Consider the following 20,678-nt stretch of genomic DNA (forward strand, 5'->3'; position numbering starts at 1 on the left):
TTACAAGGACTTTTTTAATGCATAGTTGCCTTCCATTAAACTTTCTTTTGGGATATTTTGGAGGGGTTTTTTTTGTTTTGGTTTTTTTTGGGTTTTCTTTTGGTATGGTTTAACAGTGTTCTGGCTTTGCAGGCGGGCAGCAACTGCTGCCCCAGGAACTGTGGCCAATGAATGTACCTATTATTTGTTCTTCACTAAACTGTAACCAAGCACTACTCTGTTGAAATAAATTTAAAAGAAAAAGCCAGCAAGAAAAAGGACTTTTTGTGCTGGGTTGGCTCCCAGGGTGACCCAGCCAGCTTCAGGTGTGGCCCTGTAGTCCCCTGTGCCCTGCCAAGACCTGGCCCATCTGACTGCTCTGCTGCCACAGGGCTGGGAGCTGTGGGATGGGGTCTGAGGGCTGAGCTGGGGGTGGCACAGGGGGTTTCTCCTCTGGTGTTTCTCTGGTTGCAGCCCTGAGGAACAGCTGGAGCTGAGCCAGGGGAGCTTTAGGTTGGGTATCAGACAAAGGTTCTTCCCCCAGAGGGTGCCCAGGCTCCCCAGGGAACATTCCCAAGGCTGCCAGAGGTCCCAGGTGGGATCCCAGGGATGCCCAGGGTGGGATTGTTGGGGGTGGGAGCTTGTGCAGGGACAGCAGTTGGACTCCATCACCCTTGTGGACCCTCCCAGCTCAGGGAGGCTCTGCCATGGTTGTGTGTCGCCATCTTGTGAGGTACAGTGATCTCAAACCAGCTCCCAGGGCTGCTCAGAGACACTTTGGCCAGAGGCTGTGCTTTGTCCTTTCTCAGAACTGGCCCTCCCAGCCCCAGCAGCACAGAGGGGCTGGAAGCTCCACCTCCAGACTTGGAGCTTCCTTTATTCCTTTCCCAGCTTTATCCACATCCACACGGCCTGGAGCCAAAGAGCAGCAGCTTTGCTGGAGTACACACTGCCTCTCCTTGCTCCCCTCACATTTTAGGGTAGAAAGCAGAAGGGTTTCTACACAGCTCCAGGCACGAGGGCTCTGTTTTCCAGCAGCACTGCCCACACCAAGCCTGTCCTTTGTCCCTGTTGGATCTTGGATGGTGCAATTAGGGTGGCTCCATCCCTGTTGGGGGAGCAGAGTAGGGAATCTCACCCTTATGGCTGTGGAGGATCCATGGGATTTTGTCCAGCCCAGGAGAGCGTTTCTGCCCTTTCCCAGCAGCTCTGCCCCCTTGCTTGTGGGGCAGAATTCCCCTGCACTCACTCGGTGCCACCTCCGAGGAGCAGCAACGCCGTGCCCAGCACGTCCTTTCCCATTTTAGCCCTGCCTCCAAGGAGCGGACCCCAAGAGGCCAAACCCACTTGCACAGGCCAGGAAAAGGCCAGGATTGGGGTCCTGGCAACAGCTGCTGCCCCATGGACACTCCAGCACAGCTGAGGGTAGATTCTGCTTTTCCTGAATGAGGAATGGCAGCCTCCAGGTGCCACAAGGGAAGAGGTGGAGCTCCTCCAGCGTGATTCTCCTTTGGTGCATCTTCCCAGCCTCCAGTGGGTGCAAGGAGCATGAGGAAATGCCTGTTCCCACAAGAAGAATTCACCTTGGGACAGCAACAGCTCCTACAATCCCTTGAAGTTGTTTTTTTATGCAGCAAGAAGTTGGTGTAGGCACACTTGTGAGTGAGGGGCTGCTTGGAATGATGGAGCAGACAAGGAATTTCCCCCAAATTTATTCAATGGCACAGTTCTTGCCCTACCTCCAGCTTCCAAAGGCAAGGCCACGGGTCTGATCCATCCAAATTGCTCAGCAATATTTCAAAGAGTTATTCCAAATGATCTTCCAATATTTAAAATAAAATTTACATATAGTCCCCACCTTAATACAAAAAAATATAGGTTTTTTTTTTCCCTTGTACAAAATACCTCCTCAGCAGGTTACAGACAATCATGGGACAGGAGGCCCAGCAAGTGGTTTCCATGGTTTTAAGTCAGTGGTAGAATGATGGTGTTTGTCCTCAAATTTCTCTTTCTCCACTGAATTCACGTCATGTTTTGTAAGAGAGTCCTAAAGTTTTCCAGTTCTTTCACGCTGGTTGAAACTCTGTGTGCAAGGAAAGCAAAAGGGAAACATTACAGCAGCATTCATGTAGTGAATTATTTAAAATCTGGGAGAAAGGGGCTGTATCAAGCAAAGCTTCAGGCAGCTCTTGGGAAGAGAAGATTTGGAATTCAAGCTAAATTAGGTTGAGGTTACAACCAGGCCCTTCACTAATTCCCCTGCCTCTTTTTAAAGCAAACACTGGGAAGCACAGTGGAATAGGATGTTAAGGAACTTATCCTTGGAAAAACCTGTTTGCCAGAAACTCCTGGTCTCTCAGCATCACAAAGAACACATGTATAACCAGAGTGTCCTGAAATCCCCTCCTAAAGGCCTCATTATCCTCCTTTTCTGACAAAAACTCCTCATCCAGAGAGGCTGGACTGATGGATTCCTGTTAAATGCAATCATGATCTGGGAATGACCTGGTGGAGAGGCCTAAGAAAGCAGCCCTTGCCTGGGACAATGTGCTCCAAGGACAGAGTCACACAATCCTTTAAAAATGATGAAATTCTTTGTATCTTAGCATAAATGCTTCTTTGAATTCCTTACACAAATGTAGAGTATAAGGAGTATTTTAATTCATTCCAGTTGTTGCACTCCATACCAACACCTGGTATCAGATTGACACGGGCAAGAGTTCTCACCAAAACTGCTGAGAACTGACTGAAATTAGAGCTCAAACTGGATGTAACACAGTAGCTTATGCAAAAGCAGAGGCAAAAGTCTCAAACTCACCTTCCAAAGGCATTAAATAAGGCCACAATTTCTTGTCTGGTCAGCTGGAACCCATAGGAAGGGCCGCTCTCAGGAATCTTCTCAATGAGGTTCTCTGAGAAGAGGATCTTCAGGGCTGTGCCCAAGCCCTGGGTCTGTGCAGGGATCAAAGAGGATTCTTGAACAACAGCATTCCAAACTCCCTCCACCTGGGCAACATCATCTGAACAGAGCAAGAGGATTTCACTTCACCCAGGCTCTGCACGCCCTCCCCTCTCTTGGGTTATCCCAGTTTTCCAAGCTGAGCAAACTGGAATCAGCTGCTGCCTGCACAGGTGAGGAATCAGCAGCCCTGAGCTGTATCCATTGGACCAGTCCCAACACCTGACAAATCTCACCTGCAACTTCCCCCACAGCCGACACTTGAAGCAGCCAACACAATCCATGATCCTGGAAATATTCTTAAAGTGCAGCCTAAATTCCTCCTGGGGGAAAAGATATTCATATTGGTCATGCACTAATTAGGACTCCTTCCAGGAATTAATCCTGGAATTCAGTGGGACTGAAATGGGGAAAAGCCTCCTGCAGTGGGGTCCTTGGCAGAAATTACCTTTAGTTTCGCAGCTTCCTTTTTATTCCCTGCAAAGAAGGAGTTTTCATCGAAATGCAGCGGGAAGGACCTGGAAGGGAATGATGAGAGTTTGATTTCTGCCCTGGTTGACTGTATGGCTGCAGTCAGGGGTGGGCATAAACAGAGGCAGGAGCCACTGGACATCTCCAGAGATGTTTTAATCTGACATCCAATCCCAAGGAATGGAATGAGATGATTTAAGGTCACTTAAAATCCTCAACTACCTTGGGATTTTATTCTCTCTTCCAATTTGAGCTGGCATCTCACCTTGGAGATATTTTCAGCAATTGCTCAATGGTTTAAAAGCAATTTCAGTCTGTTTTCTGACAGACAGAAGCACAAGAGGGTGACAAGATAAATCAAATATGGATCACTTTAGAAGACCATATTTCTGCCGGGTTCCAATATCTTCCATTCCTTTTACTCTGAACTCCATCCAACAGCCCAAACCTCTGTTACCAAGATATTTAGGATGTTTTTCTAGTTGCAAACACGAAGCCAGGCCTGGTATCCCACAGATGAGTCACACAGGTAGCCAATTTTAGGGCTGACACGTAGGCAGTTATTAAATTCAATTCTGCTAAATCCAAAAGGCAGCCGAGGCTATTAAACTGTGGGACTAATCAAACTGTGGGACTAATTACCCAAATTCTGCAATTTGCATACAGATATTAATGTGTTCCCAGCAAAACTACACTGCTGGTACCATGTCCCTGCTCATTGTAAGGGGCCTGGACTAGATGACCTTTAAAAAGGTCTTTTCCAACCCAAACCATTCCATGTTTCTGTAATTCTACTGCACAAATCACTCCAGGAAAGAACACAGAACCTGCCTTTCTAGGAGCTTTACATGTCAGAGATTGTGCCAGTGACACTGTCCCCAGGTACTGAGTGCAATTACTTGGCCAGATGGAGAATTTCCAGCAGCAGGTGTTTCATTTCTGCATCCTGGCTTTTATTCCCGGTGTACAGCTGGAAACTTGGGCGCTCAAAGAAGGGCAGCACTTTGGAGAGGGCCCTCAGCTCAATCAGGTACAGAAAATAGAGATTCTTGAGTCTTCTGGGCCCTTCCCCACTGGTGAGGACTTCATCAAACCTCTGCTGGAACTCGGTGACGTTGGGGCCCCATTTCTTCTCCGACCACGTGTCTGAGACAGAAACAAACCCCAAAGGTGTGAGGTGGAGGGGTTTAGTTCTGGTTCATCTCCTCCCTCCAGGGAAATGGTGAAACAGGATTCCAGCCAGGTCAGCTTTTCCAAGTCACTGACCCCAAAACCACAGAATCATTAAGGTTGGAAAAGACCTCCAAGATCAGCCTTGGACTGAGTCCAACCTTTGAGTGGCACATCCAGTCGTTCCTCGGACCTCCAGGGATGGTGATTCCACCATTTCCCCGGGAAGCCCCTTCCAATGCTTGACAACCCTTCCAGTGAAGGAATTTTGCCTGAAAATTGTTCAAGGGAGGCATGATTGCAACTCAGTTCAAACCCCAGCAAACACAAAACTCCTGCAGACTTTTTTCAGGTAATTCCTGGAACTTCCTAACGAACAGGGACACCTTAGGAGAATTCCTGATGATATGGAAAAACAAGAACGGAGGAAACTGGCCTCTATTTTCCATTTTCAAGGCCACAAAGAATATTTCTGTTGCTCATTTTACCAGGTATTTAAGATTATTCTAAAAAACACATAGTGGAACATATAAATTTGATGCTGCAGCCCCAACTCATCTTTTGCCTCTGATGTTTCCCACTTTATCCCATCTCCCAACTCCAACCTGGCCTGACTCCCATTGAGGTGAGGTCCGAGTGGGCTGTAGAGACTTAAATACAATTATTTCATTAAATCTAAATGACTTGCCCAAATTCCAACAGCTATCACTTTGATTTTTCAAGCCCAGGGTTGAAATTGGGATTCCTCAGACAGGTATTTATGGACCAAAGCATGGGAAAGAAATGGAAATGGAAGTGGAAGTGAAATGGAAATGGCTTCTAGAAATGGATCAATGGCCTTGGGAAAGCCCAACCAAGCATTTCCCAGTCCAGGTGAGGTTATTGCTGAACTGACCATCATAAAACCAGGCTGGGAAGAGACAGCTTCGACCCACAGCTAGAAACCCACTCCAAAATAACCCTGGAGGAAGAACAGAGGGAGTATGTGCTGGAAGTCCTGGTACAGAGCCTGGCCCAGCCCCTGTCAGACCTGAAGGCATGTGGCAGCTGCATCCCTAACCCTGTTACACAAGCTGGGTGCTAGAATAGCACAAATAGGCCTGAATCCTGCTGGAACAGGCTCCAAGCAGCATTTAGCAGAGCCATGGAAGTGTCAGGTTTGGAGTGAGGCAGAAAAGCTGGGGCAGGAAGCGGGACTTACCTTGCAGGAGGTACCTGGCACTCAGGTGGATGTTGATACTGGCATGGAGACCAGAGATGAGCCTGTAGAAAGCTCTTTTCTCCACACAGACCCCTGCAAAGAGAAGGGCAGTTTAAGACACTGAAAGCACCCTCTGGATTTTCAATCCTCTTGGCTGTGAGGCAGGAATCTAATCCCACTGAGAGTGGCCACTCATCCCACCCACTCCCTGGCCATTCCCTGTCCATCCCAGGAAGAGCAACCACGTTCAGACCAAGGATTACCTTTGAGCCACTTGTAAAACGTGTGCCCTGGAAAGAAAGGAAAACACATCAGTGAGGGTACAGCCCAAGCCCTGATGCCCTGAATCCACCTCCCAGGCTGGCCCCAGAGGACCCTCTGCTGACTCCAGTTTGCAGAAATTGGGAAAGGAGCATTAAAAGAGCATGAAAAGAGTTTTCCTGCCCACCCTTGTGACTGATGCTTCTCTAACATGGCATGGCAGCAGCTCAAAACAGCATGTGGGCTTTCCCCCAGGGGCTGGGGGGGAGCAGAACTGCCCAGTGCTGGGAAAAACAAGGATCAGGGATTGCTTTCCTCTTCTGGGCAGAGTGGGGAGAGGGATATTTTTATAAAACAAACAAACCAACCAACCAAAAAAAACACCGAGTGCAAGCAAGCGTGCAGAATCCCACAAGTCAGGGTTTCACTATCCCTGCTCTGTGCATGGGAGGGATCTGGAGATCAGGATTTGGGAATAGTTTGAAGATAAGAAAATGCTGTGGAGAATGGAGAACTCCAAGGAACAGCCCTTCCCAGGGCCTGAGGGAGTTGGGCACCCAGCTCCTACAGCTCCAGAGACTTTTGGGATTATGAGTCTGTTCAAAGCGTTCTCGGTAATAACCACTGAAAACATCCCAGGACAATTCCAGTTCCCCAAGGCTTCTCACACTTGCGTGACTGCCTTCAAACTGGATTTGTGCTGTTAAAAAAATGCTGGTGGACTTTTTAAGCCCTTCATATGAGGATGGGCTGGGATAGGGAGCTCATAGGGATCTCCTCTTCACTCTGCTCACCAGGGACAGGACCCAGAGAAGGGCTGGAGTTGAGCCAGGGAGGGTCAGGCTGGATTTCAGGGAAAGGTTCTGCCCTGCCCAGGCTCCCCAGGGAATGGTGACATTCCCAAGGCTGCCAGAGCTCCAGGAGTGCTTGGACATCCAGGGATGCCCAGGGTGGGATTGTTGGGGTGTCTGTGCAGGGCCAGGAGTTGGACTGAATGATCCCTGTGATCCCCCTCAGGATTTTCTGATGCCAACACTCTAATTTCTGGTTTGCCTGATTAATAATTTTGCTAACCAGGTGCATTATCTAATGGCCCAGCCTGTGACAGCAGGATAAAGACACCCCATTTGTTTCTGTTATCAGTAAAAACAAACAGTTCCACTCACCTCCGTCATCTCCTGGTGGAAAAAAAAGCACAAGTGGTGGAGGGAGAGAAAGAAAGAGAGAATAAAAACATTAAACACGACCAAAATGAAGCTCCAAAGCACAAGCACTGCTCTGTTCATCTGCTCTGACAAGAGAAGGATCCTCTCCAGGGAGGTTTGGAAATGTTCTGAACACTGAGAACTCCAAATGCAGCTGTGAGGACACCGGATGAGCAACAATGCTGAGTAACCTGACCAATGCAGCAGGGATCAATATTTGCAAAGGAAGTAAAACCTGATATTCCCAGGGATATTGTGCATCTCCTTCAGCAGGAGAAGAGCAGGGTCAAAGGAAGGGGGTAAACACCTCCATAATTTAGTGGAAAATGAGGAGATTGTGGCAGAGGTTGATGATGTTCTCATGTTTCCAAACCCCTTCCCTACTTTCATTTATACTGCCTGGCCTTGGCTCTAGGGCAGAGCTGCTCTTCCTAGGTGGTTTCCATGGAGGATCCCAGCAAGGTTCTCATTTCAATCCATCAGAGATGGTTTGGCACTGCCAAGTACAGCCAAGTACAGACCAGGGACCCAGGGAGAGCTCAGGGCACAGTCCTCCTCCCAGTCCCTCCAGAACTCATGTTTCTTCCAGGACTGGAAGATCAAACATTCCTTTTCCACAATGGATGCTAGAAAAACCCACTTCCAGGTGCCATCAGATTCTACACTTGGTCAAGAGCTACAAGATATTTCTCATGCAGCAGGAAAAGGAGCTCAGAGAACAGTAACTGTTCCTGGAGCTGGGATCAGTTCACTACTAACCCACTTAGTGAGACAAATAAATGACTCACCTCTGCCAGATGCCAAAGGTCTTTTTACATTCTGAGGCCTAGGAGGGGGAAAAATATCATTTAAATAAGAGATGTAAATAAGTTACTGTCTCTTGCATGCACAAACAAAGCAGAGCAGAAGTAACTGCTTCTGCAGTCAAAGAGCCTGAGGGGATCTAAAAACCCCTTCCATGCTTTAGCTTTGCTCAGAAGAGAAAGGATAGAGCAAAATGTGGGTTTCTGTGGGATTTTGGTGGTGTTTTCTTCTTTTTTTTCCAAAAAAACAGGCAGGAAAACTCAAGTGTCTTCTTTGGGGACAGCCACATGACTTGTCCCCAGTGTATTCCACCCTGCACAGGCACTGGAGCAAAGACAGAGTGCCCCTCTGCACAAATCAGCACCTTCTGGCTTGTGGAACTTGTCCCCCCAAAGCACCTACTTGAAGCAGTTCTCTTCATAAATACTGTTCCAAATTTTCCAGGCATCTGGCCCCTTGTAGCCAGTGTAACGTTCTGGATTCAGGAGTAAATCCACATACTCAGCATCAGGAGAATGGATGTCTGTGGAGCAGAGTGCTGGGTCAGGGACAACCAATTTCTGAGGGAAAATGACATTTTCCAAGGCTGATCCAGCCACCTCTTCCCCACCTTGCTAAACACAGCCAGGCCTAAAGCAGCAAGGAAGCTTTATCAGAAATATTTGTGTATTATTTTCAAAAAACTGAGGTTGAGGGTATGGAAAGGAGCAGAAATGCTATTTTGCTGGAATATTACATTTTGGCCTGGAATTGGGGCTGTCCAGCCTGGAGAAGAAGAGGTTGTATAGAGCCTTCACAGCAACATTCCAGGATCTGAAGAGGCTACATGAAGTGGCAGAAGAGGTCTACCTCAGGAACTGTAGGGATAGGATACAAGGAATGGCTTCCCACTGTCAGAGGGCAGGGATAGATGGGATTTTGGGAAGAGATTCTGCCCTGTGAGGGTGGAGTGGCCCTGGCACAGGGTGCCCAGAGAAACTCTGGCTGCCCCTGGATCCTCAGAAGTGTCCAATGCCAGGCTGGTCAGGCTTGGAGCTACCTGAGATAGTGAAAGGTCCTTCCATGGAATAAGATGGGCTTTAAGGTCACTTCCAACCCAAACCATTGTGCTTAAATTCCATTTCAAGCCTTGCCAGCTCTCCCAGGCCCCCGTACCATCAGCCTCACAGAAGCTGTCCGAGGAGTCATCGTGCTGTGCCCACTGCAGCACTGCCTGCCGTGTTTCCTTGCTGCAAAAAACATGGGGAAGAACTCTCAGAGAGAGCTCTGATCTGAGCTTTCCTTCAAGGCAAGGAAGGATTATGGCAAAAGAAGTCAAACCTCAAAGAGTCATCAACAGCTCCGAGCCTCTTGGCTTCTTCACATTCTTCAGCGAGGTTATTGGCTTCTTCCGAGTACTGGGTTGGAAAGCAAAGGGGTGGGGAGGGATGAGGATTAAAAAGGAAATTTTTTTGCTGTTTTAATTTAGCCACTATCCAGGTTAAGCCCCAGAAACACTTTCATGATTCACCCCAGCTTGTGTTTGCACAGGATGTCTGCAGATATCTGAAGGCTTATGCAATGGTGACGAGTCTTGCAGGGACTCGGGGCAGCCTCTGGCACTGCCAGAGGAGCTTTTTGTGCCTGGTGACACCTGCTCTTGGAGAGATGTCAGGAATACCTGGCTCCAGGACAGCCACCTCAGAGGCTCTGTGGCATCCCAAGCACTTGAAGAGAGTAAAAATTTAGGCCTAAAAAGCATCCTGACAAATACTCACCCACACTTAAATCCTGGGGGCAGTTTTGGGCCCCTCACGACAAAAAAGACATTGAGGGGCTAGAGCATGTTTAAACAAGGGAATGGAGCTGGGGAAGGGTCTGGAGCACCAGGAGAGGCTGAGGGAGCTGGGAAAGGGGCTCAGCCTGGAGAAAAGGAGGCTCAGGGGGATCTTTTGGCCCTGCACAAGTCCCTGACAGGAGGGGACAGCCAGAGGGGATTTGGGCTCTGCTCGCAGGGAACAGGGACAGGAGGAGAGGGAACGGCCTCAGGCAGAGCCAGGGGAGGCTCAGGTTGAATATTAGGGAAAATTCCTTCACCAAAGGGGTTGTCAGGAATTAGAAGGAGCTGCCCAGGGTGATGGTGGAGTCTGGACCCCGGAAGTGATCAAGAAACACATGGATGTTGTACTTAAAGTCATGGATTAGTGATGAACACAAGGGTGGTGGGGTGACAATTTGACTCGATTATCTTAGAGGTCTTTTCCAACCTTATCAGTTCTATGGCACAAAACTGGACCACAAAACAAACCTCATCCTTTTGTACTCCTTTTGTTACACCCACCTTGTAACTTCCAGATCTGATTCCATCTGGGACTTCATCCTGAAAGACAAAGCAAAGCATGTGCCACACGTGGGGCTTATGAGACCTCTCAGCCCTGTCTTTGGGAAAGGTTTGGGATGCCACCACAGCTGCCAGAGGTGAGAAGGTGACCAAAACACACAGCCCAGCTTGCAACACATCCAACTCCTCACTCTTCCCCAGACCAAGAAGAAGCAACTTTCCTAGTGGGTTTTTTTTTGTTTTGTTTTGTTTTGTTTTTTGCAAGATTCCTCTTCTCCAAAGGTCTGCAGCCTTCCACGGCTGCTGCATCAGGTTCTTTGCTTATCCAAACAGCAATCTGGGGAAGCCAACAGAAATTCCAGAGGAGCTAGAGCTGCCTCTGGTCAGTCCAGGTCTGGTATCACCTTCCTGGCAGGAGCCCAGGTGTCTCCTCAGATGTTGCATCTACCAGCCCCTGATACAAGACATTCCAAAATTCCCTCTGACCATACCATCAGCCCTGCCAACCCCACAACAACCAGACCCCAAATTTTCCTCAACTTCCATTTTCTCTGGGAGCAGGAAGGCAATAGAACCACTTCTACAGGAGCAAATACTGTGATGGCAAAGAAAAAAATTAAACAATAAGAGTTATTTTATTGATTTCAGGATGAAAGGAACTCAAATCAAAATAATTAAGGACAGCAGGGACAGTCAGTTCTTAAAATAAGAACAACTTTAAGCTAAAGAACAACTAAGCTAAAACTTACGTAATTGTAACATAACTCCATCACATTAGTCATAATCACTACCAAAAACAGATCTTTTTTAAGGAAGAAAAAGTATTTAAACAACATTTAGGGTTATTTGGATGTAAAAAAAAAATTCCTCATTCCATTTTAGAACCCAAGAGTGAGGGAGTAAGACAGTCTGTGCTGGCTGTCAATACCTAAACATGAAATGTCCCCAAAGGGAACACCAGCCACCAAGTTGTGATTCCCTCACCTTCTCACCCCCTTCTTTTTAGGCAGATATCTGCAGTCAAGATGTTTTCTTACAGCTGAGGGGACAAAAGCCTTTTGTCCAGGATACAGGGACAAGAGTGCCTTTGGCAACAGGATGCTGAAAGAGCCATTTGTCCTACAAGAAGAGGGCTGGAAAGCTCTTAGTCCAATTCATCAGCCAAAACTAAATCACACTGCAGCTCATGGGCAACAGGGTAAAATTCTGTCAACTAACACAAAAACAATAATGGATTTACCCTAAAAACTACCTAGTAATGGAAATAAGAATAATAAAAAAGGACCAGGAGAAGGTTTTGGCTGTTTGCAGGTCATCTATTAAAATCTCAGTCAGTCTTGAAACCTTCAGAATTTTGTATTTTGGCCTTTCTTATGGCCACCAGTGTTGCTGTACCCATGAAAGATCCATCAGAGCCCCAGTTATGCTCTAACTAAAACAACGAGATTCAGTCACTTGCCTGCTGTTCCCTCTTGGTCTGCTAAAGTTAAATTAAAACAAAACAAAAAAAGATGCAAAAGAATGGATTTTGTACTTACAGAGGGGCAGGGCTGCACAGCACAGTCTCTCATTCCGCAGTGACTGTTGTCCTCCCAAAAGGGACAAGGTTTCTGTAGGTTTACCTGCAAATAGCACATCACCCTATTCAATAACTCATTGCCCCCATGCAGCCAAGCCAACCTTCCACTGCCCAGTTTTCCAACAGAAATCCATGTTCTGCACTTGTTTGTTCCCACATCAGCAACTCCTCGGTGACCCAGACTGATAACATCACTCATAACCTTGTTATCAGAACAGCTTATCCTTTTAATCCTTGCTTAGATCTTTCTGCTGGTGCTCTCCCACACAGACATTTCCATTATTCCACAATGTTCTGAGGGCCAGAGCTCTTCTGGGAGAGCTGGGGGTGTTCGCTTGGAGAGGAGAAGGTTCCAGAGACAGCTAAGGAGAGAGCTCAGAGCCCCTTGCAGGGCCTAAAGGGGCTCCAGGAGAGCTGGAGAGGGACTGGGGACAAGGGATGGAGGGACAGGACACAGGGAATGGCTTCCCTCTGCCAGAGGGCAGGGATGGATGGGATATTGGGAAGGAATTCTTGGCTGTGAGGGTGGAGAGGGGCTGAGATAGAATTCTCAGAGAAGCTGTGGCTGCTCCTGGATCCCTGGAAGTGTCCAAGGCCAGGTTGGACAGGGCTTGGAGCAGCCTGGGATAGTGGAAGGTGTCCCTGCCCACGGCAGGGGTGGAAATGGATGGGCTTTAAGGTCCCTTTCAACTCAAACAATTCTGGAATTTCAGGATTCTACACTTCCTTCAGACCTATCTCAGTATTTCTGTTACAAATCCCAACCCTGGAAGGAGGAAGGACATGAGCTTCTTTAACAAATCCCAGTTTTTCTCTTCCATGAGTTAGTATCAAGTATAATTCTTCTAAAACAATTAACACTGAACAAGATTTGTTTGGTTTGGAAGAGAGGGGGATAAAAGGAATCTGACTGAATAGGAGCAGAACCCATCTCATAGAATTTAATCCATGGAATGCCTGGCAGCAGCAACCATCAATGAACCTGAGTGTCTGTAATTAATCCAGGTTTTCCATGTCAGTGGGGAGTCACCATGAATCCTCTAATTATGGATAACTGGTCATCAGCATCTTTAAATCACAGCTCACCAAAGTCCTCTCATTAATATGTTGCTTGAGAGGGGGAAATGGATAAGAAAATAACTCTGAGATCATCTTAAAAGTACCTTGCATTTTATTAAGATTTTCCTCATAACAGAAGGGTCCAACTTACTGACTGCACACTTAAAAGATCAAGGTTAAAATGCAGGTGTCTGATTTTAAAAAGATCAGCAATAAGTTCATGGGAGATTAAACAAAAAAAAAAAAAAGACAGCAGCACAAAAATAAATGCAATTCTTGTAAGAGAAAATTACCTTGTAGTATCTAAAATAGTCACTTTCCAGGAGTTCATTCAATCTAGGGAAAAGTTTGTAGTTGTTGAAGGCATCGATGGTTTCTACATCACAGGTGCAGTCATCTAAATAACCAGTAACCTGGGGGAGAAAAAAACCCGAAAAAATCAAAATCAAAACCATCAAAAATAATAAATCAAATATAAACAACTTGGCCAGGACTTTAAACACTGCAGACAATAAAATATTCCATCCTTTTCTTTCCTTTTCCCTGAGAGTCAAGTTAAGTTTAAGCAGGATGGATGTGGCTGCAGTGACAGCTGTGAGCCACAGCTACCAGCTCAGGTTCCCTCCTGGATGAGCCTCAGGAAAAGCAATTCCTGCAGGATAACAGAGCTGAGAGCTGGAGTTTGCATATGGAACCAGTCAGGCAACAATGACACAATGACAGCCCTCAAAGAAAGTCCTTGTTGTTAATCAGCAGTGCTGCAGCCATTGATTTGATTTGATCAGAACCACAGCAAGCTGATGAGAGGGATGGAGAGATCCCCTATGAGGAAAGGCTGGGAGAGTTGGGATTGCTCAGCCTGGAAAAGACAAGGCTCCAGGCTGATCTAACTGCACCTCCCAGTACCTGAAGGAGCTGACAAGAAAGATGGAGAGAGATATTTACAAGGGATGGAGTGCCAGGACACAAGGAATGGCTTCCCACTGCCAGAGGGCTGGAATAGATGGGAGATTGGGAAGGATTTCCTGATGTGAGGGTGGTGAGGCCCTGGCAAAGGCTGCTGAGAGGTCCTGCTGAGAGATCCAAAGGCTACCCTGGATCCCTGGAAATGTCCAAGGACAGGTGCTTGGAGCACCTCAGGATAGTGGAAGGTGTCCCTGACCAGGGCAGGGGGTAGAATGGGATGAGCTTTAAGAACCCTCCCAACCCAGAGCATCCCATGATTGTGTAATTAACCGCAACAGTCCCTCTGCTCTCCTCAGAGAAACATTTGTTCTAAATCTGATGGATCCTTCTTGCATCATCCTGAACAACTCAACAGGCTTTGTGCAAGCCCTGAAGGAAAAAAAAAAAAAAATTCAGCTGTGGTTTCCTGACACATCCATTACTGGCTGATGACAAAGTTGCTCAACACAGTAGTTTTGCTTCCCCCACACCCCCAGTGAGTCCTTGGGGAAATCATAGAATCCTGGAATCATTCAGGTTAGAAAAGATCACTGAGTTCAACCATTCATCAGGTGCCACATCTACAGAGCTTTTAAATCCCTCCAGAGATGGGGGCTCCACCACTGCCCTGGGCAGCTGTGCTAGGGCTGGACAACCCTTTCCATGAAGAAATATTCCCTAATAGCCATTTTAAACCTCCCCTGTTACAACTAGAGGCTGTTTCCTCTTGTCCTGTCCCTGTTCCCTGGGAGCAGAGCCTGATCCCACCTGGCTGTCCTCTCCTGTCAGGGACTTGTGCAGAGCCACAAGGTCCCCCCTGAGCCTCCTTTTCTCCAGGCTGAGAAACCTCCCTCAGCTGCTCCTCATAATTCAGCAAGAGCTACACAACAACTCAAATAAAACCATTATATTTACCACCATGGAAATGGAGCTGAGAGGAGGATGGCAGAAATGGAGCATGGAGTCACATGAAATGGGGAGGTGGGGGAAAAAATAGCCAGAGTTCCCTGCCCTACTGGAACAACTCTATTTTGTTGAGGCAGCATGATTTGGAGGCTCACGCATATTTTAAGTGTTTACACTGAAGCTCAGTGTGTCACCCTCACACATTTACTGAATTCTGTCCTGCGTTTTGCATGGTAATGAAGATTAACAGTGATTTAAGATTTCCACTAACCTGAATCACCCTCGTAAAAATAAACAGTAGCAATTTGCTAATCCAGTTACCCAATTTAAAGCCGTTTCAAAATTATATATACATTAAAAAAAAAAAAACAACAAAAAAACAAACATCAAAACAAGAAACCACAGCAAGCCACCAACCAACCACATTTTTATTTCCTGGAATCTTGGCATCCTTTGAGACAGGAAGCTTAAAGGTTGGGTCTCAAAGTGGCCTACAAAAAGATTTGGGGATAATCTTCATACAGAGTTGCTCTCTGTATCCATGCTTGACAAAGATGTCGCTCTAAAGGAAGTGACTTACATTCCTGTAAGTGAGAACTCTGGAGCTCCCACCAACCCCTCCACTGGAAGCACCATTTGGGCCAGGTCTGTTTTTGTTAAGCCTGGTGACCAATTCAAGCCAGAACCAACCTCATCCTGAATATAATCCAGAGTGAAGTACTGGAGATGATCCCAAAATTCTTAGGACTGATGGGGTTGTGCTTTGGAGCCCTCCAAATACCAGTTTATTGGTGCAACCAGCCTCAGGGTCACCCTGAACACAAGGGGGCAAGGGGCAAAGGGGAAGTGATGGGAAAACTCCACCTCTGCTCAATCTTTCTTCCTCTGAGGATTTCAGTTGAACTGGGCAGAAATGGGCAATTTCCCCAGCCTGTGTGTGCCCAACCTAGCAAAGCTCACAGCCAAAGGAGCACAGAAGAGAAGCAGCATCAAGAACATCCAGAGCTGAGGCTCCTCAGAGCCCTGGTGAAAGCCCCAGTGATGCCCCCAGCAAAGAACTTGAAGCTGAGCCACTTGAAGGCTCAGGGAAGTGGCAGTGTCAATCATTTGAAACTTCATTTCAAAAGTTCCCTCTTGCTCCATGAGCACCCCAGAACCCATTTTTCAGCCCTCACTTGGTTTGGGACCTCACCTTCTGCAGCCAGAGCAGTTGAGCTTTGGCACATGTCAAACGTGCCCTTTAGTAGGTGGTACCTTAAAACACTTCCTCCCACCCCACAAACAAAATATTTACCTACATCTTCAACCTGTGCCAATGAGATAAATGTTTGAGATAAACCACAGATGGATCCAGGCCCCAACACGTGCCATGCGCTTGCTGGCACTGTGAATCACTGAGCTGAGGGGGTTTTGTTCCACCTGCCTTGGGTGTGAGAAGCTGGCAGGAGGCTGAGAGACAGGGCTGGGCTTTCCCACTGGGAAGAGATGCAAGGGAGCCGCCGGGACAGACGCGGCAGGAGCGGCTCTGGGTGCTGAGTAAGCGCCCAGGGGTGACGTGCTCACAGAACTCCGACAGACCCACCTCAGGTGCTGGTTGGGAACACCAAGAGCAGGGACTGTGCAATCCCTGGGTTTGGTCACTGCTTCAACCTCCATTCCTGTCAGGCTGCTCCTCCCACCTTCTTTCTGCTCTCCTGAGTGTCACAGGAACCTCCTCTGAGCAGTGGATTTCAGGATTTCTTCTAGCTATGTCCCACACCACAGCCTGACAGGAAAGAAGGAAAACTTTTTCCTGCATCTCCCCCTGCAGCCACAACCGGGCACAGGGAAGGGAATGCCACAGAGGCTGAGGGGTTGAGTTTAGCCTGTACCAACATCCCTGGCACTGCCTGCTCCTCTGGACAAGCCACAGCAATCCCAGGCCAATGATGAGCAGATGCCTTCCCTGCTCCCTCAACAGAAGTTTCCTGGCACAAAGGAGCTGGACTTTGATGATCTTTGTGGGTCCTTTCCAACTCAGGATATTCTATGATTCTATGAAATTATTTCTCTTTCATCCTTGCCAGTGCACTTGGAGCAAGTTGCTGGCAGACAGCTGAGGACAGTCATTCCTTCACCTGCCCTGGAAGCATTATCTACCATTCCAGGTGCTTTAGTCCCATCTTCTGCCCAGAAAAAAAAAGACTAGGTTTTCCAGAACTCACACAGAAATGCATCTCGCATGGGAGCCTCAGGATGGGGTCAAACCACAGGGCCTGAAGGGCTGCCACAGCATCCCAGAACGATTTGGGTTGGAAGGGAGCTTAAAGACCATTTAGTTTCACCCTCTGCCATGGGCAGGGATGCCTTCCATCATCCCAGGCTGCTCCAAGCCTCATTCAACCTGGCCTTGGACGCTTCCATGGATCCAGGGGCAGGCACTGCTTCTCTCGGCAACTTGTACCAGGGCCTCAGCACCCTCACAGGGAAGAATTCCTTCCCAATATCCCATCCATTCCCTACCCTGTGGCAGTGGTAAGCCGTTCCCCTTGTCCTGGCACTCCATCCCTTGTAAATCATCTCTCTCCACCTTTTTTGTCATCTCCCTTCAGGGACAAGAAGGTCACAATTAGGCCACTCTGAAGTCTTGTCCTTTCCAGGCTGAACAATCCCAAGTCTCCCAAGCCTTTCCTCACAGGAGAGCTGCTCTGATCATCTTGGTGGCCTCCTCTGGATTCGCTCAAACAGCTCCACCTCTCTCCTGCTCTGGAAGGACTACAGAGCAGGACACATTATTCCAGGAGGGATCTCACCCAGAGCAGAGCAGAGGAGCAGAATCTACCTCCAAAGATCTGCTTCTCTCCACCTGGAAACTCCTCCTGAAGCTACCCCAGAGAAACTGGGAACTGTGCTAGGAATGAATTCCTGCCCTGGAGGCTGCAGAGTGAACACCAACAGGAACTCAAGGACAGCTTGAAAGCCTGCCCAGGTACCAAGGAGGAAACTCTCCATGCCCAGACTCACCCCTAATGACAGCGTCCTGCCCACAGAAACATTCCCAAAGGGAACCAGCCCTCAGCCAGACCGGAAACCTCGGCAAAATCCCTGTCTGCCAAACACCTGCAGCACATCCTTAATGCAGCTGCACCAGCCTGTAAACAGCAAATGAACAATAATTACCAAGAATATACAGAAGACATCCATGGCTGACTAAAGCTGTGATGCAAACAGGAATATCTCGAGGGGGGGATGAGCTGCCTGCAAAGTTTGAGGGGATTTTCATATTGGAATGCTCATCAGAGCTTGGGAAGCAGAAAACAGTATTTGAAACACAAGTGTTTGTAGCAACAGATGGATGTTTCTAATAAAAGTTTCAGGGCTGCTTGGTCTCTAAGGAAGGGAGATAAAATAACAGTGACAAAAAGCAGGTGAGGCATTGCCTTGGGTGCAGACAGACAGGAGTACAACACCCATTCCAGAATCACGGCCTGCTGAAGTCAGCACTTGGAATACTGCTGGAGCAGCACTCCCAAAAGTGGCCCTTGTCAACTGTCGCAGCACAGGCTGACAGACAAGTCAGAGCTCTTTCAGTCACCCCACATCAAGGCTTCTTCACCTGAGAAGCTCAGGAGACAGCAGGAGACAGTTCACAGGAGGAAACCAAAAGCTGTACCAGGCCTTTAAGGAGCTAAACAAAAGAGGGCAAACCAGATCATTTAAGGCTGGCCCTACATTTACTTTGGTGGCAAATAAAAACCACCAGACCAGTTCTGCACAAGAGGATCAGCAGTTTATTTTTAACCAAAAGACGAGGCAGCCCTCGGGTGTGATTTAAAAGGTTTGGTGGTTAGAAAGGCTGAGAAATGCTGCCCTACATGACACCTTTTCCTAAAGGTAATAAAAAGTCCTGACCTAAACATTTGTAGGGAAAACCAAGCTGCTCCACAGAATGAAAAGTGTGTTGAAACAACCCAGCAGTGCACAAAGCATCACGCCAGCTCCTCCAGCCCAAGGAAAAGAGCCTGCCAGTCACTGCCATGCCAGAATGCCAGTTCAGTTAGTGGTTACAGCTTCTTACCCCATTCCACACTCCTGACTGAACAATCAATCCTTAGGAGACAATCTTCTCTGCTTACAGGAAGCTGCAAGGGAAAACCCTGCAGAGATCCAGAATCTAAACGCATGTTTTTCAATTCTTTATCAGCAGAGCTTTTATTTACCATTTCCACAGGAAGCTGAAAGTGTCAAGAGCCACCCCAGAAGGCAAAGCTGAAGCCAAGAATGTAATTCCATTTGTTTTCTTTCTCCACTCTCAATTCCTGACCCACACTGGAGGACTAGAAATTTAATACAGCAAGAGTAGCCTTTGTAAAAGCTTCCTGTTTTTAAAGTCAATAAAATACAGGACTAAAGACATTGTGACATCTTCACTCCTTGATCTTGCGAATGTGCTTATCACAAGAATTATTCGGGTTGCAAGGGACCTCAAAAACCATCTTATGTCACCCCCTGCCATGGCAGGGACACCTTCCACTACCCCTGGGTGCTCCAAGCCCTGTCCAGCCTGGCCTTGGACACTGCCAGGGATCCAGGGGTAACCACTTTACTTGTGCAAAGTGGGGTCAGAAGGAACTGCAGAGTGAGCTCTTCCTTAAATCCAGATGCTTGGTCAACTGTACCCAGTTCTCTCACTACTGTACCTCAACAGAAGCTGCACTGAGTGCACAGTGACACACCTGGCACACAATAAGAGGAATTAACCCTGCAAGAGTTTTAGGGAGCAGAGCAGCCCAGCTCACATCTGGGCATGGCAGGGCAGGGCGGCAGGAGCCCGCTGCAGCCACACTCTGTCCTGGACAGCCGAGCAGGGAGAAGAGCAAGGCAAGAGAGGGGATGAAGCAGCTCCCACGAATAGCAATGATATCCCTGAAACATCCCAGGATGGGTACTTGGGTAGCTGGGGAAGAAATGCTCAACAAGTTGGAGCACATCTCTCTCCTGATAGGAGCAGGAAGAGAATACAGTTATGATGGCATGGAAGAGAATCACAGAATCCTGGAATGGTTTGGGTTAGAAGGGACTTTAAAGCTTATCCAGTCCCACCTCCTGCCAAGGGCAAGGACACCTTCCACCATCCCAGGCTGCTCCAAGCCCTGTCCAATCTGCCCTTGGACACTTCCAGGGATCCAGGAGCAGCCAGTTTCTCTGGGCACCCTGTGCCATGACCTCACCAACCTCATAGCCAAGAATTCGTTCTCTGTATCCCATCTCTCCCTGCCCTCTGGCAGTGGGAAGCCATTCCCTGTGTCCTGTCCCTCCATCCCTTGTCCCCAGCCCCTCTCCAGCTCTCTTGGAACCCCTCTAGGCCCTGTAAGGAGCTCTGAGCTCTCCTCGGAGCCTTCTCTCCTCCAGGTCTTTCCACACAGGAAAGTTCCTGCAGTCCTCGGAGCATCTCCATGCTCTCCTCCGCACTCTCCCCAGCAGCTCCACGCCCCTCCCGTGCTGGGCACCGCAGATCCGGCCGCCGGCCCCATCCAAGCCCCTCTCCTTCCCCCGACGAGCCCAGCCGCCATCCCCACGCCCGGGCAGTGCCCACCTGGCAGAAGCAGCGTGGCTCGGCTCCGCGGGGCAGCGCGGCGGGCAGAGCCCGCAGCAGCAGCAGCGCCAGCAGCACCATCGCCGCCGCCATCTCCGCGCTCGGGCCGGCCGCACCGCAGGGGCCGCCCCGCTCGCACCGCCCCGCCCGGGGCGCGGCCGCCGCCGGCTACGAGCGAAGCCGCACGGAGCGGGGACACGGCGGGCAGGGCCCGGGGACACCGCCACGCTTCCCGGCCGCGTGA

The 20,678-nt window shown here is 48.5% G+C and overlaps 1 protein-coding gene across 1 annotated transcript; it reads right to left on the minus strand.

Annotated features, from left to right (window-relative positions):
* Window positions 1-1,675: 1,675 nt before the first annotated feature.
* Window positions 1,676-20,534, minus strand: ERO1A (endoplasmic reticulum oxidoreductase 1 alpha). The gene is made up of 16 exons (XM_066321522.1): window positions 20,435-20,534; window positions 13,302-13,421; window positions 11,909-11,992; window positions 10,371-10,409; window positions 9,371-9,447; window positions 9,206-9,279; window positions 8,453-8,573; window positions 8,035-8,072; window positions 7,208-7,219; window positions 6,044-6,070; window positions 5,781-5,873; window positions 4,309-4,555; window positions 3,387-3,456; window positions 3,175-3,261; window positions 2,798-2,931; window positions 1,676-2,062 (listed from the first exon to the last, which is right to left on the minus strand). The coding sequence occupies exons 1-16, from the start codon at window positions 20,525-20,527 to the stop codon at window positions 2,002-2,004; spliced, it is 1,377 nt and encodes a 458-aa protein (XP_066177619.1). The 5' UTR covers window positions 20,528-20,534; the 3' UTR covers window positions 1,676-2,001.
* Between the last annotated feature and the right edge of the window lie 144 nt (window positions 20,535-20,678).

Source organism: Sylvia atricapilla, chromosome 6, assembly GCF_009819655.1.
Source record: "Sylvia atricapilla isolate bSylAtr1 chromosome 6, bSylAtr1.pri, whole genome shotgun sequence".
Taxonomy (NCBI): domain Eukaryota; kingdom Metazoa; phylum Chordata; class Aves; order Passeriformes; family Sylviidae; genus Sylvia; species Sylvia atricapilla.

What these genes read in the sequence shown, in the direction of transcription:
- ERO1A (XM_066321522.1), bottom strand. Translation starts at nt 20,527, where the DNA reads ATGGCGGCGGCGATGGTGCTGCTGGCGCTGCTGCTGCTGCGGGCTCTG. An exon ending in TATGAAGAGAACTGCTTCAA is followed by an intron (nt 8,073 to 8,452) that starts GTAGGTGCTTTG and finishes TCCCCCTCCTAG; the next exon opens with GCCTCAGAATGTAAAAAGAC. An exon ending in GTTTTACAAGTGGCTCAAAG is followed by an intron (nt 5,874 to 6,043) that starts GTAATCCTTGGT and finishes TTCTCTTTGCAG; the next exon opens with GGGTCTGTGTGGAGAAAAGA.